The 19610-nt window shown below is 40.5% G+C and overlaps 1 protein-coding gene and 1 long non-coding RNA gene across 2 annotated transcripts in view; one reads left to right on the forward strand and one right to left on the reverse strand.

The window, feature by feature from the left end:
* Positions 1-19610, forward strand: part of LOC148644286 (solute carrier family 66 member 2) — a 46102-nt gene that overhangs the window by 14874 nt on the left and 11618 nt on the right. The window contains exon 6 of the mRNA XM_088614149.1: positions 14156-14372. Coding sequence (XP_088470275.1) covers positions 14156-14372 — 217 coding nt within the window. The remainder of the gene's footprint in view (positions 1-14155; positions 14373-19610) is intronic.
* On the reverse strand, positions 7203-14243 carry LOC148644287 (uncharacterized). The gene is made up of 2 exons (XR_015928728.1): positions 14116-14243; positions 7203-7546 (listed from the first exon to the last, which is right to left on the reverse strand). It is a non-coding gene; the product is annotated as an uncharacterized LOC148644287 (long non-coding RNA).

Here is a 19610-nt window from a genome sequence, read left to right on the forward strand (position 1 = left end):
GTGTATGTTTCTTGTCATATCTAAGATCTCCAGCATTTCCTAAGTAACTGAAACAGGGGTGACGCAATGCTTGTTTTTAGCTTTAGGCAACTGCTGTCAAAACTCCCAGTCCTTGCCTAGGCATTGTAGAGCAAATATGGGGGAATTTGCATTTGCAGGAAGTTTTTCCTTACTCTCCTAATATTCAGTGCGTCGCCCAACTGCTGGATTCATAGCTATTTGTCTGCTCTGCTCAGATAACTCGGTTAGCATGCCATTAGATGCCTTTGGAAGTGGAGTGAGGTAGGCTGGTATGACAGTTTGCTATGTTAATGGTCCCTTGTGTACACTGTATGCAGTTTCCGCAGCCCTGTTGCTCTTTGTATCACCACAGTCTCTGATTGATGCATAATATCTGCCAGATCCCATTACGCCTGTTCTAAATGCGCAGAACACTCTCCCTGTAATTTGGTTCTGTAGTTTTTAGACAGTTCTCAATTGTTCTGCTTGTCGCATTTTGGTGTAAATCCAATTTAGTGTAATCCGTACTCACCTGGCTGGATTTCAAACAGATATCTTTAAAAGCAGGTGAGATAGCACAAGGTGTATTTAGATGAACTGTTGCATTTTGATTACTGAAAAAAAAACATTTCAGAAACCTTCTTGTGAGACAAGAGCTTCAAGATAAAAGTGTTACCTACAGTATAGAAGGAGGAAAAGTGAATAATACATGCTACTCCCTGCATGTGTTTTGATATCCTGGGTTGCATTTATGCAGTGTTGTTCTAATAGTTCTGAGGGATTTCTAAACAAAGTGGCACCTCAGCTGAGAATCACATTCCAGTGCATCATAAACATGAACAGTAGTAAAGCAAAGTATTCTTCTGATGACTGAGTAGCATCATGCTTGATATAAAAAAGATTGAGACTTGTATAGAATGTTTATTCTTCAAGGCAACGTTTTGATCTTTAACAGAAACCCAGTGACAAAGAGGCTTTTGAGATCAAAAGCCTTTTAGTGTTTGCTTCCTCACATATTAAATACAGGTTAAATGTCTTTTAAGTACACGGATGAATTTGACCATTATGTTAGAATGCTGTTCCAGAATGCACCCATCTACTGTGTGAGCGTTAATCATTTCTTTTTGTCTTATGCACAACACTTGATGTCAAGGACATCACTACTGGGTTTATAGTAAAGAAGACAAGGAAATTACAGTTCTATAAAAAACAAGATACCGAGCAGTATAACAATACTGTTAATCCTAGCCTAGCTTTAACTTTACTGGCTTAGACAAAAACATGACTGGCAGTAAAAACAAAACAGTCTCAAACTGTGGTGCTAGCAGTTGAGTCCCCAGTGACCATGAAGCTCTTTAGACACGTCCAAGCAACTGGTACTTATCGATCTAAACTAACAAATTACTGAGTTAGCAGCTCTGGTAGTTACAAGTGAAGTTGTTTTTAAATGGCTTATAAAGAAATGTACCGAGACTTGACTAACAGTGAAAAAAGTCCTCTCTTTTTGGTACTTCCTCAGAAAAGTAGGAATGCAAAATAAACTGTATCAGTTCATATGAAATGAGAGTCAGACTAGAATAACTGATGGTGAACTGTTCCTACTGTACCTCCGCTGTGACTTAAAAACAAGATTATTGTGCAGATATAAGTACAATCTGGAGAGTGCTGGTATCTTGGCCAGGTAGAATCTTCTTTCACTAATCCTTCCAAAAAAGTACTGTGTTGTGGTAAGCAGATGCCAACAAGTACTGTTCTCTTTAAAATAGGAATGTGATTTCCTTTTCCCGGCAGGTCAAACAAGGTACCTCAAAAACATTAGGACCACAGCACCATGCTGGAAGGTTTGTGCTTATGAATTATTTAAACCTCAACAAACAAATATGAGAAATAGACCATGACATCCGTGAGTGGAGTCTGGTGTCTGCTGGTGGAGGTACAGTACTGTATTTGCACTTTTCTGGTTTACATGCATTTCTGTTCGTTTTTTAAACTGATGACTCAGTGGTATTACACCATCACCGGAAGAGTCTTACTCTTTACCAATCCTGTTCTGCAGAAAAACAGAACCCCTTACAGTTTAATCAGATCGAGTGTTAGACATGTATTGAGTGCCTTTCAGAAGCACTACAGCACAGATTCACAGAACAGCAGGTTTTAAAAACTACATGGATTTTGTGGGATGTTAACAACCATCTAATATTTTAAACACTAACGCAAGTCATTGAAATGTAAATATTATACTGATGGAAAATTCCTCTTCAGGAATGAGAATACTATAGTTATAGCTTATGAACTTTCACAAAACGTTGTCAGTTTGTTTTAAGCCCTCTGACCAGCAATACAGTTTGTGCAGTGAGACATTGCAACTTGCCAATCACACGAAAGCACATTAGTTGCACTTTACCCAGTGAAGTCCAGGTGGAACAATGCCTGATCAGGTCACCTTTAAAAAGGTCTTAATTCAAAGCTTAGGTCACTGCAAGACAAAGGCCACACTTAGTCAGTTTTCTGTGCAGTCCATAATGCCTCGAATGTCACCAGAAGCAAGGGAGAGGGCCATTGGCATGCTGCAGGCAGGCATGTCATGTGCCAGCGTTGCCAGACACTGTGGAGTAAGCTGCTCCACTGTGTCCCGAAGGTTTCAGCAGACCAGCAGGACAAATCACCATCCAGGATCCGGTCGCCCTCGAGTGACCACACCAGAGCAGGACCGACACAGACTGGTCCATCTGAGAGATCGTTTCAGATCTGCCCCCCGTACTGTTGAAACTGCAGACAGTGAGGCTCCATACTGCGGGCCTTAGAGCAAGGCGACCTGTCAGAGGCCCTCTGCTCACACCTCCTAGACGGCACAGCTGACTGGCTTGGGCCAGACAGAGGCTGCGATGGACTCGTCAGCAGTGGCATCAGGTCCTCCTCACGGATGAGTCACTCTTCAGCCTGTCCCACGCAGACAGGAGAGCCAGAGTGTGGAGGAGGAGGTGTTGCATTTCTTTTTTCCATCAGTATATACTGTATGTATTTTGCTCTCAAATGACAAACACTAACACAGTAAAGGCCTCTGCACTTGTACCTGCAAGGTTGTAGATTTAAACCCTATGGAGTACTACTGGAGCTTGAGCAAAGTACTTCAGTGGGATTGGTTCAGTAAAATCACTTGAGCTTCTAGTGATTTGAAACTTCAGCATCAAAATCTCAGTTTTTCTAAACGGAGCATCTCTGTACTGACCCGAGTTTCATTCGCTAAACACAGAAGAGACAAAAGAATGTAGCAGGTGTAGGCTTTGCCATGATTGGGAAGTTAGACTCTTTCCTGCCAGGGAAAGTCACAGAATTGTAACGCCCAAAGCGTCCTTTCTCACCGTGGGATACTTCAAAGGAAATGAATGAGCAACCTTGGTAGACAGGGGACTTCAAGACAGTCAAGTTAACACACTTGAGGCTGATTCACCGTCAGATTGTGTCCTTCTCCACCTGTGATTTGGACGAATGCTGTTTAATTTGCCAGGCGTCGGTGTTGTCGGTGACAACCCTATCTGATCTGTCACTCCTGTGGTCTGTCAGCGCAGGGAACGGTGATCGTGCGCATTTCATAGAATGTGTTCAGCAAATCTGCCTCTCTCTCGGGCGGGACACAGTTAGTGCATGGAGCTGATTAACGTGCATAGTAAAAGACAAAATGACTATAAAAAAGAAATAGTATAGTACAAGGTTTTATGTTTACCCCTAGGTGGACTTTGAAGGATTTCACGGGATAAGTTGAAAAAATCTATAACGCTAAAAATATACATTCTTAATATTCTTGAATTTTTTAAACCGTGTTTAATATTAGCTCATTACTACTGCGCATTTAAATTCAAGTGAAGTTAATATTCTGTATGGACTACTTACTCAGCATTTCGTGGGCGTTTTCATTTCGGCTCATTCACGTATACACAACCGATACAATCCCGCGGTATGACATACAGTATAGTACAGTATAGCCTTAACAGTCGATGTTTATAATTTTTTTAAAAACATAAAAATAGGTAAATGCATTACTTGGTAAATAAGGAGCGAAATTCTGTCCTTTTGAAATTTCTTTCAGAGGTCTGTAAGACAGCAATGCATGCTCTACTGTTGTGGGACATTAAGATGACACTGTCTCCGTGTGTTGGGTAGTAGGAGCTCTCAGGCTGCTATACAGAACCAACATTACTTTAATCAGAGGGAGAGGTTCACCTGTAACGTCACTAGGCTAAGCGAAAGCAGTCTGAGAAGCCTCGCATTTTTATAGAGCTTCTAACTGCAAAATGCAAGAAAGCGCGTTACATCTGTGAATTTTTTATTCTCTCTCCCGCAGTGACTTATGTAATGTTGGCTGGGGGCAAGCTCGTTATTATAACGCACACTGCTTTCACACAGCACGACTCTTCACAGCCTTTCTGAAATGATATGCGATATTTCGGAGAAAGAACTAATTTAATACATATGCAATCCAAATCGATGAATTCAAAGACACGGAAAACACGGCTCAGCTCTTTGCTACATTTGAGAAAAGAAAATTTTTGATTTTCTCAAAACCTGTTTTTGTGTTAATTAAAACCAGTTATCATTGCTATTTAGGTTACATTTGAGGCTGTGGTCCACATTAAGCATTTCACTGAAAGCTGGAAAAAATGGGAAACTGTGTATTAAATTCTGTGTTTATATTGTCGCAACATTACTAGCAATGTACTGGCATTGTACTCCATCCAGGGAGCAGTCATGCTTTGGGCCCAGTGTTTCCAGAATTGGATCTGTGTTTGTAACAACCGACTAACTAGTAATAGGTAAGAGAACAGATAACTGGAAAAGCACTCATATCTTTTAATGAACTTAATGACACCTTAATGATATTGATGCACCTCTGAGTAACAGAAACAAGAGGCTACAGTACAGTATGTGCTCCCCAGCTCCCAAAACTTAAAAACTGAACTCTGAACGGTAAAAGGAAGTGATGGTGTTTGTTCAGTGTGCTTTAAACTTTTGTTACCCCGTGTGTGATGCACCCAATTGAAAAAGAAGGCAAACGTTACTGTACACTCTTCAGGTCCCTCCCAGTGCTTCAGGCTCCACCGGAGGGAACTGTCTTCTCAGAGAACCCTCTCTCCCATTGAGATTCCACATGGCCTCCAGCCTGAAGCAGAGAAAAAGTTTGTGCATAATTATGGACACTCACAAATTATTCTTTATTTTTTACTTACTTTTGTTTTCTAAAATATAAACATACAGGTCCTTCCAAAGAGTTGCAGTCTTTATCTCTCAAAATCTTGGGCTCTATTACCATTAGTAGTGCACTGTAAAAGTCAGTGAAAGTTAATGAAACACATTTTCATGCCCAGAATTCCTTTTCTCAATCAATTCTAATTACTTTTGATAAACATTAATTTTTAACACACTATATATTTCATTTTCTTGTGGTAATCATGAAAAGCCTCTGCATACAGTAAAAATCAATTAGTAAACACTTTAGAATTATGTCCTTCGGTGCATTTATTTCTAAAAAATGCCCCTGTCTTGAATTTGAGGGTATTTTTGTTCTAGTATGTCATGTGGGCTGGGATAAAAGTTGTTCTGAAACTTGTAAATTCTATCAATACAAATAGCATATTTAATAAACACCATTAGAAACGTTGTGGGAATCGATTTAGCACTGAGCTCACTTGGCAAGTTACTTTCCAAATGTTTCTTTTTATATGCTAAGAAAAATTAAAAACCCATGGATGGAATTAATTGAGTCTCTAGGAGTTCAAAAGAACAGGAGTCATTAGAGGTAATGGAATGCCCTAGACTCAGGAAGATTTTAGAGATACTAATAGAAAGCTGAGTTTCAGAAAGGCTTAATCCATCAGCACATCTTGATAGCTCTACATTTTGAATGCAGTTTTAAGAACTGACAGGTTTACTAACAGGTAAGATTCTTCTCCTTCAGGCGTTTTAACTGGAAATGTACTGTACGTGAAAACACTCCTATTTTAATATTATTCTATTCTATTAAAAGAGAAACTACCCCCGGGCAGGCTGTCGTCTGCCTATATTCCCCAGGACAGGCCTGTGGCCTCAGGCAGTTCGAAGCTGCTAAGCCTGGACTAATCACATGAATTGAAACACATCTCAGCTCAGAGCACTGCTGTGTCCCAGGTGCAGTACTCTGCTGTAGCTACACATCTACACACACATCCCCTCCAGGGAATAGTGCAGAAGACCTGGAGTAAGACTAATGTTCCCTTCCTCACTCTGTGACAGCAAGGTGAATACTCAAAAGTTTTGTTTTCGCTGTACGACATTGAAAAAAGAGTCTGCGCTTTAGTTCAGTGTTTTGCTGAGTCCTCAGGAATAAAACAAGCAATAAAACAATGAAATGTTGTTGAAAAGAACTCGGTCCTTCCTTCAAGGCGTACAGTACCATCACACTCTGCCCAAACATTCTGCTGTGAATTCTTTCATTCTTTCCAGTGTGGGAGCAGATATCCGAATATCTGTTCTAATAAAATCAGAGGTTTAGTTATAGTTTGTATAATCATAATGTTCTCAGCTAATAAATGATATTATTTTAAGGAATACTGCAGGTTTTCACTTATCTCTAGTTTACCTCAAACATAAAGTGTCAGGCATTGACAGGCACATCACAAATGCATAACTATTGTTAATGAAGCTAGGTCATTCAGTGGATTAAGGTAAAATACTTATTATTTTATGGTTATCAATTACTGGGATTCACTGGGCACACTATGTAGCCTCCTTGAGCTGATTTACATCTGACCCCCAAGTCTCTGTTGGTTAGTCAGTGATTATTATTACCGATACAGCTTCTGCTCTCTTCTGTACACAGTTAAAGATTATTCCCTCTGGTGAACTGCATACTTTTTTGATAAATACATTCATCAGATTCTACGCCGTAAGCAAGACTTTAGCCTTTTTCTTGGGCTTGTGTGTTACTGAAAGGTACCAAGTGCCATTCATGTGCTCAGAGTAAGCTTTGCAATAATAAGATTTTGTATCCAACCTAGAGAGGTTAATGGGAGCTTCCCACAAGGGGTGAAGTACGTAAATAAAGCATGCATAGGTTGTGTATGAGACTAAAATATGTTCGCATTTCATTTCCATTCTATCATGTGTTACACTGGACGTAGAGAACCGCAGGCTTCTTAAAAACATCACAGTATTTTTTATGATTGTCATTGTTGACTTAAAAATAAGCTGTATTTCCACAAGGTGTACAATTCTTACAATAAATACAACTCTAAGATAAAAGTGATTGTAAGTGGTTGCTGGGGCTGGATGTGCACAATAAAATCCGCCCACGCCCTTCAGAGTGTCACCACTCGCTGCTGTCCATGTCTCTTTTCCCCGTCCTGGCTCGGAAACTGCAGCTGTCCAGTCCTCCGCAGGAGCTCAAAGGAGCAGGTGTTCCACAGCCCTTCGGCATCACGAAGCCCCGCTTGGCGAGATCGCGCCTCATTCTGCCTCTGAGGTCCGCAGGGATCCTCTCCTCCAGCTCCCTCGCTCCCCACTCCATGTTGTGCTGCATTGAGGGGTCAAAAGATTAAAAAAAAAACTTTGCTTTGACCAGATCAAGAACTTTTTGCGTAGGCTCCTGTTTTGTGGAACACATTATACAGTAGGTGTGAGGAACAGCCCAGTGGAAAGTCATAACCTTATGCAAGATTACGTACTGTAGTCCCGGACTAGAAAGGAGCTATAAATGAAAGTGCTGTATTTTTCCCGGGGCTCATTATTATAACAATGTGATGTGAGTTTTCATAAATTTAAAATATAATTTTCTATAAAGTGGACTGATTTCACTCTCAATGCAAGCCTTAAATAATTGTGTTGGCGCATCATGCATTATGTAAGACAAAAATAAGACACAAGACATTTTCAAGATTCTTAACTGATTATCTCACTGTCATATTGAGAATTCTGTTGCCCTGTGTGTTGTTCATTTAAATAAAACAAAGCAGAAAGCAATTTCTTGACCTTTTTTAAAGCCTGAGTTATTTCTCTAGGACAGTTCTGGGGCTTATACTGTCAGGACACTGTAGGAGAAAAAATAACAAAGTGCATGGTTGTTAAATTTATATAAGAAGTTTCCCTTCCTAAAGAACACCGAAATTGCATTATCTTCTGCCGCCTCTTGTGTAGCAAGCCTACCAGACTTCTAATTTTCAGGTGTTTCCAAAAGTGTGCATGGCTGTCACTCCAGGGAGTACGGACAGCTGGCTTGCTGCATTCTGCTGTCTTGAATAAAACATAGCTCCCACGTCCATCACCGGCAGACAAAGGAATCAATCATTTTTATTTTTGAAAAAAGACTGATTCTATGTGAGGGAAAAATCAAACTACAGTATATTGATACATTTGTTTGACTATTTGTTAAGAGACAAGCCCAGCAGGTGGTGGTCTTTCTGAACTAGATTTTGACTAGTTGTCCACTGACATTTTACTGAATTACTTTTGGTTGTATAAAGTCTGGAACCAAGGCAAAAACAAGGATGCCTTGAAAACAAGGAAACAAAATCTTTTAATTTGTCACGAAATAAGCCGATTTTAAATTCACTAAAACATAAAATTAATTGAAGGGCATGTCATTAAAAAGTGAATCAAAGATCTAGAACATTTTTAAAAATGCTCTTAAATCCATCTGCTTAAAATGATTTATATTCTTGACTTAAATGAAGTCATCCACAGCTGTCAGTGTTTGTCACTTCATGCAGAAATGCCAAGTGTTTATTTGTGTATTCAGCACTAAGAGAAAATGATACTGAATTCAATCGTAACTTTTGCTCCATGAAGCAATAACCAAAGTCAAGTGTTAGTAGTTTTTGGCATTGTAATCACACAGCTCTATGAAAGCAAACACTAGGTGCCATTCTATTCACATGTACTTACAGTACAGTACCAGTAGTTTAGCCATTTGGGCTTTTTATGTGAAGATTTATGAAAAAAATGTGGGCAAACATGGAACAATGCAAATTAATATGGTAGTGAGAGCTGGCTGAGGAGTCTGCATGATGTTCCATCAGTCTCTTGGGTTTTAGGATCTCCAAATCTAGCAGACTAACATGCACACAACAGTACTTTCTATTCCAATAGAGATTCTCTCAGCACATCTCACATTGCCCCCAGTGCACATTACCCACTTAATATAATACATAGCACCCTGACAGAATACAATGAGCAGCTGTGTAATATGTACTGTACGTATATTACATGTATGTATAAAACAAAGGCCACCTATCTGGGCTGTAGTGCATGTAGGGGGTATGGCTTGGTCAACCGGAGTGATTATTCCATCCCATCTGAATCAGGACAAACGGTAATTGTGTTTTGGAATATATCCGAATATGTAGTGATCAGTATGGTAGGGTTGTGCAGTGGTTAGCATTGCTGTCTTGCGGCACTTGGAACACTGGGGCCCTGAGTTCAATTTTGGGACTTGGGTGCTGTTTCCATGGAGCTTGTATGTTCTCCCCATGTTTGAGGTGGTTTCCCCTGGGTGATCTGTTTTTTTCCCCCGTCCAAAGACATGCTGGTAGGTTAACTGGGCTCAGGATAATCGGCCCTAGTGTGAGTGTGTGTCTCCTGCAATGGACTGGCATCCCATCCAGTGTGTATCTGCCTTGCTGCTGTTGCTAGCCAGGATAGGAGTGAAGACCATAGGTTTTACGTGTAACTGGCACTCTTTTTGTTTTCAAAGGGGTGTGGTTCTCAGGTGTTTTCTATAAAGTCTACAGACTAATTGTCTTTCAGTTTTTGTAAGGATATTTCCAACCTAGACAACACAGAAATTCGTCTGTCACCTTTCACCTCCTATATGAGTCCTCAGACTCCCAGGCAAACATGAGCATGATAGGACTTCTGTAGCAAACTGCTATGAACGGACTAAATGGCCGGATTACTTAAGAAAAAATCAATTTCTAAGTAGTACCCTTTTAAGGTTTGCCTGTTTCCTAAAATAGCATTTTCCTGTTCCATGCAGAGCATCAGCTGTAAGGAGATGTTTGATGTCAGTTCCAGTTTTTCTGGTTTGTTTGATGTAAAACTAGATCCAAAGGTTTCACTCGCTCACTCAATTTGTTTTTTCCAGGTATGAATATCAAATACCTACAGTGATAATGTATCTCTTTTTACCCCCTTCCTTCCTTAGTGCAATACATTTCTGGAATAATAAAAAATACTCCATCAGGATGAGACTTTAACATCAAAGCTTTTGCTTCCTTTTTCAAGATAAGTGTTTCTAATTGTTTTATTTTGTCTTCCTTGATTGGATTTGGAAATGAAGGGGGTTCAACATGTTCTTGAACTGTGGTGCAGCTAGAGTATTTGGAAATCCCTACAGTACTATAAAAGGGTCAATTTTATGCCACTGGAACTGTAGTCTGTATACTAAATTCTCAAAGTGATTTTCTGGAAATAAAATGTAAAAGCTCTAATAATAGTCTATGCTTGTCAAGTTCATTGTGGGACCACTGTCATAAACATTGTTTTCAAAGGGAGTGACAGAATAAAAACAGGCATCCCTCCACGGTCCTTATAAATGTATTTGGAATTGCTAGGGAGTGTACAGTGCTGGAGCCTGGTCTGTTTCCATTACCAAAGGGTTTGAGTCCTCAAAATAGTTGTTAATTTAGAAAAGAAAGATATTTATGGATTGTTCCATGCCACACTGCGGTGTGAATAAGAGTCCATATGACAGGAGGGGTTGAACTGAAATCCCTGTAAAGATATGAGCACACTTTCACCTGGGGTAGGGAAGATGTCACTGTCCTATTCAATTTGGCGCTGTTGCCAATCTGTTTGCCGCAATCTGTTAATACTGTACCTTCATAGTGACCTATAATGTGAATATTATAGCCAGCTGCATCAATAGTAGATGGACTGCTCTTTCCATCCTGTTCCATTATTGACTTTGTCAATCATTGTCCATGTACTCATCATCACGTCTTTGACATGTTATAAATCTGGTGAGGGGCCATCCAGGCTTTTCTGATACTAAAACAGGGATAAGTTTGTCCCTTTGGACCTTAGAGCCAGTCTTGGCTTATGAAGCATGGCATTTCCTGCAGGTTCCTTGTAACATTTATTTTCAGATATACTGTACCCCAGTTTGTCTATTTCTTTGAGATATGTTTGTGATCCAAAACTAATAACACTCCAAACGCACATATTCCAAATCTGTGGAATTGTCTTTAGGTATTTATTTAGTAAATACCTAAGGTAGTGGTAGTGGATTTTCAGGTTGAGGAGAACAAAACCAAGGAGAATTAAAAAGGTGTGTATTATCTCAAAACTCCCACCGGTGCCAGTGAATTTTCCTACATTTACAGACAAGATAACCTTTTTGCTGTTGCTGAAAGGCATGAATACCACATGTCAGCACTCAAAAAGAACAACTAATGTAAAAAAGATTGGATTTTATACTAGAAAAATGAAAAGCATTTTGGAAAACAACAGAGCCTTTTAAAAGCATCATTCACCTTGTATATCGCTATTGTGAATGTTTTACTACTTTTAAAGGAAATCAATATTGTGGAGGTCAATCTAACACTAACACTCAGTTCGCTAATTTGGATCACTCCTAAAAGGTGTGTAAATTTGTCAGATGCCTGGTAATTAAAAGCATTCATCACATTCCTTTCAGAATCATGTTTTATTTTATTCTTTTACTGTGGATGAATTGAGAAGCACAAGCTTTGTGACAGAGCAGAACTCTATTGAACAGTAATTGACACACACTATATTACCAGAGGTCTAGAATATATTTCTGTAGTTTTAGCTTGACGTCTCTGCTAGGGTTTTGTAGCCTGTGATTTTCCTAACACAGTATGTCACTTATATTGTCTTAAAGGTACTCCCACCTACTAAATCAGGATCAATGAAGCACATCACCAGCTTATCAATCAGTCCTGTAATGTGTAAACCGCCTTTCATTAGGATCACCTGAACACACTAAAGAATGTAAACAAATTAGAAACCAAAACCAGCATTTTTTACCATAAACATAAACAATAAATCACTCTTGATTGAAGGTCAAGTGGGAAAAAGCCTTTAGTTAAGTTTTAAAAGAAATCAAGCAGTCTGAAAAAAAAATGTTAAAGAAGGGTTTTTGCAGTTTTGCTAAAATGGGAGAACCATTTATTCCTCTGCCCAGAGTTCACAGTTCAGTCTTTCATATATACAGTAGGTCAAATTTTAATGAAGTACAGAGAGCAAGCAGCAGGAGAGTAAGCTGGTTACTCTATAACGTGAGCTTAATACACTAATAAATTGCTGGTATAAACAGCTCTTATTTTAAAATTTGTAAAAAAGGAGTGTATTGTATTTATGCATTGTAAGTCAATTTGTTTTCCTTTTTCAGCTAAAACTTCTGCAGAGCCAGCAATTTACACTAATTGGTCTATGGGCAAGGCCTACTACCTGTAAAACAACAAGACCACAATAATGTAACCTTTTGTGGTTTTATCCCTTATATTTTCATTTCAAAGTATAGGTTGACTTTGTTTTCGCACTTTCAATGTTTCAATGTTTTAATTTCCTTAAAAACCTGCAGCTCCATTAAGTCCATAAAGACTAATGGCCTCCTGTGTCCTGAACGTCAGCTGTTAACCAGACGTGGCTCAGCAGTTCAGACAAAACTGTGATTTTCCTAGAGCTCAGCAGTTAATCATGTGCAGACATCAGCCTAAGCTAGAGAGCTTAAGGTAAATCCTTACATCAGAATTTTAGCATTGTAGGGATAATCAGGAGTGTGGATCGCTGTAAATGCTTCAGCTTTTATTATGTACTCTGACGGATCTCAAGCAAACACCTTTTCTTCTAGTAATATAGAAGAAAATAGCATTAATAAATTCATAAATGCCGTTACTTCCTTTCTCTTTGGAGTTCTTATAATGCTTAATTTCATGATTTGATAATTGCATGTTTTCAATTAAAATTAATTTAACTCTCCCCCATACTGATGGCCAAATTAACAGCTCAGTCAAGCCGTATTAATGTTGTATTAACACACCTGAGCATAAGTCCTTTATGTTTTTCCTGACAGCTGGGAATTTCTGAGAGTCGGTGTTCAAAGAGTTTGAAAAGTGCTGAGAAATACAGTCCCATCAGTATCTTCCTCCCTTCTCAAATGTTTAGATTCATTTCTGGTAATATTTGCATTTTATGAATGAATTATGTTATTGGATTTGGAGACAGGGAATGAGATAGGAGAGGTTAGTGTCAATTAGAAATTAATAACACCTACTATTAGAAATGATTAGAAATATTAATGTTTATTTCTTTAAAGATGTCCAGATACCATTTTGCAGAAAGTTTTATTAAAGTTTGCACATGGAGCAATATATTCTTTACTTATATTTTATTTTATTGAGCCTTTTGTAAACAAAATCATAGGTAAAATGGAAGTTTCTTGTCTATATCAAAGTTTTTATCCAATATAGAAGATTTGACAAATAAAATTATCTTTCACAAAAACACCAATCTTTTGCAAAGGTTAGTATTTGGTGGAATTTGTTTTGCCAGTTTGTTCTCCGAGAAGATTCCTGCTGGGAAAAAAACACTAAATGGCTGTCAGTGATGTTCATCTGCATCTCTTTTAAAACATTTTCAGTCTGAGAATTTAAGTTTTTGAAGGAGCTGGAATAGAGAAAGTGTGCCTTTATATTGTTTATAGTCTTTTAGGCCTGCTGCAAGTTATTTTAGATGAATATTATTTGTTGATAAAATTAGAAGAGAATGCACTGCAGTAGCATGGGAGCCACTTCATACTGTAGCTCAGTTCTGGGATCCACTTCTGTGCCGAGTTCGCTTGTTCCCTCTGCATTTGTGTGCATTTGGGTGTTATCCAGCTGTTCAGATACTTCCCCACCTCCAAGGTTAAAAGGTTCCTCTCTATTGTCCCTATGTGCTTGTATATGTTTGGGGGTGTGATGTACTGCTGTGCTGTCTAAGGAGCAGTCCTGCCTTGCATCCTACAGGATCCACGATAGGCTTGCTGACTTCTGGAGTGGTATATTGAACCGGCCACTACTTTCAGACTACGCCTCTGCTGGTAGAAACCCACAGTTCTGACCCCCAGCACAAGACACTTACTCTGCGACTTGTTCTTTCTTCTTCTGTGCCCGGCGTACAGATCTGGATCTGAGGTACTTCTGGAGCTGGAGCCGCTTTGAGGACTATCTCATGTTCTGCTTCGCGTTCACCGTCCTGTGTGCCTTCGTCACGTTCCTCTTCCTGGACTCGGCCCTGTTCGTGGAGACGCTGGGGCTGGCGGCGGTGCTGACGGAGGCCATGCTGGGGGTCCCCCAGCTGGTCCAGAACTTCCAGAACCGCTCAACCCGGGGCATGAGGTAGGGTCCAGCGGGCCTGCAGGAGGTCCAAGATATCATGGCAGGAGCACGCGAAGTGTACCCAGGCTTCCCCGGGGGGTCTGGGAAAGCTGGATTCAGACCACAGCGGATGATGGGAAAGCAGAGGGGAGGCGGGGCTACATCACAGGAATTCTGGGTGCTTGCTGGCGAGAACTGGCCATGGTTTACTTTCATGGAGGCAGTCCTCACCACCGTGCCCTCCTGTGATCGAGCACCATCACAGCCTTGCATTGAAATCTCTCCGAGACTCTATCTGAAGGGATTAACCGAAACACACACAAAAAAAAAATTGAAAAAAAGTACGGTGTGCAATATAATATAAATATCGTATAAAAACCTTACAGGCGGGTCGTGTTTCTTACCCAGACATTTTGGGTTGTGTTAAAGGGTTGTACAAGCAAGCCAGAAAGCAGTAATTATATTTGTGATTATCCATCCCTCCATCTTTTTTTTTTAAATCTGCTTATCTAGTGCAGGGTGCGGGGGGAGCTGGAGCCTAACCCAGCAAGCAATGGGCACAAGCTGTCCCGCAGCCCTGTATTAGATTAAGTGGTAAGAAAACGGATGAATGGATAGTGTAATATAATTATATATAATCCATGATTTTGCAAAAGTCTATAGAATTCAACAAGGCAGCAGTGTACAACGGCCGTTGGGGATATGGACTTGTAACTGGAATGCTGTGGGTTCAAATCTCAGGTGACACACTGCTGTTGTACCCTTAAGCCAGACATATCCCACTGAACTGCTCCCGATACAAACCCCACTTTATAAATGAGTGCAAATAAAATAACGGGTAGGGTTCAGTTGGGATAGGAAAGACATGACTGTCCTATACAATTTGGTGCTGGTGCCAATCGATTATCAATCTGTTAATACCTTCATATTAAGATGTTTGACATGTGAAGATCACAGCCAGCTCTATTAGTAGTGGTCTGATTGCTATTTGGCTCTGTTCCATTATTGACTTCGTCCAGTTTTATACTAATCGTTATTTGTATAGATGTCTTATGGATTTGACATGGACCATAATATGCAATAAGAAAAGTATATAGACTCTGGGGATCATGGTTAATCAAGGAGAAATACATCACTTATAAAAATAATAAAGTAATTATGGAGCAGTATAAATCTCAGTAATCTTTTATTGCTTGCTAAATACAGTGAGGATAATTTTATTCCCATCTTAAAGCACTCTTTTGTATTCAATATATTGACAAAGGACATTCAATTACTCTGGAGATTTGTCATCAGGGTTATAATGTGTTCACCTGACAGTCTGATCTAGGGCCATCATTCTCCAGCACCGATACTGTCTCTCAGGGTATGTCCAAATTAACCATTCAGCCCATCACATAAATCATATGAGCTATAAAAATGTGTGATTAAGGCTTCAGCAACAGTCTTTCACCATCTTAACAGTGGACAGGGGCTGGACATGTTAATGAGAGATATGCAGCTGTGACACTGCAAGATATATGATTGACTGATACAGTACATGAGACACCCATGATGTCACTGTCCCCCGAACGAGCCCCGATGAGGGTAAAACACCTGGCCCTGGCAGCCCACCTTGTTTTTATAGGTTACGCTCGCCCCTGCTGGACCACTGCGGGGCGTGTCGCGGTTTCAGAGGCCGGTGGCCATGCCTCCACTCTGCCCGGATCACCACGGAGACAGCAGCTGCAGGGCACCTGGCTGAAGGGAGAGCTCTCCGGGGTATCTGAACCCCACTCTGTCTCTCCGTTGGCGATCCGGCATTGACGTTCACATCGCTGCACTCCGGCGCCACCTTCTGGTGACCCGGCAGAGCCCCGGGCCTGGTGTCCTGCTCTCTCGGGGTCCGCGAGTGCAGCGGAGAGGCCGGGACCCCACTGCGGACCTCCCGTCTCCCTCGGCGCCGGTCTCGGGTGCGCCTCACAGGTCCCCACAGGGCCTGGGCAGGGGATCACCTCCACGAGCAGACGCCTCGTTCCGTCGGGACTCTTGGGAGTATCCTGCCTGGCCCAGGGTTCGGACCCCTCAGCCCTGCGCTACGCTCTGGGACCAGCACAGCCCTGGGCCCTGGTGGCTCTCCCTATCCTGCACCTGCGTCCCCTGCACTCCTTGCCCGTGTCCCAGGCAATCCTGGGGGACTGTCCTGCTCCAGGAGCCCGGCTGCGGATTTCCCTGGCTGGGGTCTGTCTCACGTCAGGCTGGCTGTGTGCGGTCCCAGGTGCAGTGAGCTGCACTGTGATGGCCAAGCTCCTGGGTCACTTACATAATTCAGCATCTACCCAGGTTCCCTGGAGGATGGTGCCTGGTCATAACATTATACGCACAAAGAGACAGAATGAGATTTTTTTTTTTACTACAGGTCTCATCTTCTGTAATGTTGTGACCGGATGAGAACGAATTAATATTCATGCCCATCATTCATTTGGACAGATGGGAGGCCTCTTTGCAGTGGACACACAGAAGAGCGCCCTTCGGAATTAGTACTGTACGTCTACTTCTTAATCTGAAGTGACATTCTAGAAAGTCCCAAGGGATTTCTAATTTTTTACTGAACTGCAGTCATTGCTGTTGTGATGTTTGCACTGGTCCAGCTCAGCAAAGAACGTGGTTGATTTGTCAGGTGCGGTCAGGAATGGGCCTCTACAATATGACCTTATTTGTCCCACCCTTCCTGCCTCTGTAGTCCTGCCCTGAGGGGAGCCTCCTCTTTGATGGAGTGCTTCACTTTTCTTTGCCATCAATCACTGCAAGCTATTTTTGTCAAGTGTTCCCAGGTGGTACGGTTCTATGCATGATTTTTTTGTTATACTGACTGATGCAGACAAGTGTCTGAGGCCATCACACGCACATTACTTCTGATTCCACCAAGACATCTGGAGAGAAGGTTAAACGTCTGTGGATCTCATCAATCCCCAACTCTTCTAGTTTGCAGCTCAGGAACGACTACGGCCTAGACTTCATCGCAGATTAATTACTTCCCAAACTTACTGTTGTATTAAAAAGCTGTTCAGATAATGATCAGTTTGTAGTGATTAAGAGGGTTTCACCTCCCTTTTCTTTGACGAAGAAGGAAGGGTACAGATGAAAGGGAGCTGCCGAACCCATCTTGCTCATTTGGACGCTGGCAGCCTGCAGATGCTCATCCAGCTGTTTCGTGAAGGATCTCAGGGAATCAGCTTTATCAGCGTGGCCGAGCCGTTTGTTATAGACTCATATGACCCTTAGTGTAAAGAAGTGCTTCATGATTTTGAGTACCTAATCCCACAGGTATTTCTCAATTGTAAGTGCATGATCAACTTACAATGCCTGAATTACTGTATATAATCAATCTTCACTGTTCCATAGGCTTCTCCTTGCAGTGTGTCTGGAGTGATAAAAGTTGGTCTTTGGGAATGCCTGTTTTTCTTGGCACAGCACACATTTGTACATTTATGTCTTATCCAGAACTCAAGATTAACTTTAACAATGTAATGGGGAAAAAGGAAAAAAAATACAAATTTCTAGACAGTTTCTGTAAAACAGAGAGACTGCAAGAATACCAGTGATATCTCTTTGCATTGTACCCTATCAGGGAAGTGTCCTTTTAAACTTTGAGCTCTCTTTATTGGTATCAAAAATGTAAAATGAAAAAGTTGTAAATATAACTACTAGCTTACAGAGCATGTTCTAAATTGTTATTAATAATGTTACACTTTAAATGATGTATTTTGAAGCCTAATAGTTAAGATTGTTTAGATTTTTTATTCTGAGGCAGATAACTGCTAGCATAAGAATAAATGAATAACTTTATTATGAATGCAGCTGCAAAAAGCCCTGAAGATGCTGGACACTGAATTTATAGCATCTGAATACATTACACGTGACATTTATACATATTACATGGACTGTGTATCTGAATATTTTACATTGCAACTTGTAGTATACACCCTTCAAGGGCCTAAATGTTTATAGGACAACTGTTGGCTATGCAATAAAATCCGTTTACTATAATAATGTAAAATTGCTAGTTTTCTATGCTCTTTCATACCTGTACTTCCTTTTGCAAGATATTCTCCTTTAACATTTGCTGTTACTTTCAGAATGTGCAGGGCGAATTGTACTCAGGGGAACAAGAACATTTTCTAAAATGATTCCACTTGTATAAATGCCTGGGGAGCTCTGTGCTTGTTGAAATTTTTTGCTTTGTTTAATGAATTTGCGCTGGTTAAGAAACTGTCTAAAGAGGAGGATTTCTAGCCAATTCCAGAAATGTCTAGAATTTCTAAACTGGTTTTGTTAACTAACCTAGCCGTGGTATTATGACACTCGGCATGATATTGCTGCTAATCCTTAAAAGACTTATCTTCAAACGTATCTGTACGTGCAGATGAATACATTAGAGGCTAAGACTAGACAGCTAGCCGTTATCTAACTAGAGCGCTAATTCCATTCTGAGCTCTTACATGCATCTTTATTTCAAAGTTTAGTGGGATCAATTCACTTTTTTCAAAGCGTTCTTTAGCATTCTTAATCAACTGACCTAAAAAAATGCATTCTTTCCAATATTACAACATTCGATCAATGGAAAGAGTATGCTTTTATCTCTATGGATTATGTGCATATGGTTTGGTTATGTGTGCAAGAGAATGCCTGCCCTCTGATGTTTTCTCTTTAATATAGGATGTTGTGGTGTGATTTATAATGTAGAATGGCAAACAATCGGCCCACAGGATCTGTGTGTGCTTTCGGGTTATTCCTTTAATGTATTTTTCTCAACCTTCTGTTTTGATCTAGACTCTAGTCTCTTGCCTCCACCTGTGTACTGTACAGCTTTTAGCATCTAGCATCTAGGAATTATTCCTAGGCCTGGAAACAGGCACTAGCCTATGCTCTTGGGAGAGCCCCCATTCAAAGCACAGCAACCCCTGCTGGTTGAAGCCAAATTGGTACAACTGGAATAGATACTTTCTTTCTGATCACCACCCTTGTGAGCAGTTGTCAATATTGGTTACAGTTAGGTTCAGCTATTTTGCTAAAATCTTTCTACTTACCCTCAACCTCCTTTCTGCATTATTTGCCATATACCGTGTGAAATTAAAAGAAAAATAATTTACACCAGACTCTAAAATGGTATATCTTTTGATACTACAGGTAATGTGTCCATTAAAAAAAACAAAACAATTTCAATAAGGAAAACATCTTCCGAGTTAGACATCCCAAGTGCAACATCAGATTTAATAA

This window comes from Lepisosteus platostomus, chromosome 20 (assembly GCF_059453375.1).
Source record: "Lepisosteus platostomus isolate fLepPlt1 chromosome 20, fLepPlt1.hap1, whole genome shotgun sequence".
NCBI lineage: Eukaryota > Metazoa > Chordata > Actinopteri > Semionotiformes > Lepisosteidae > Lepisosteus > Lepisosteus platostomus.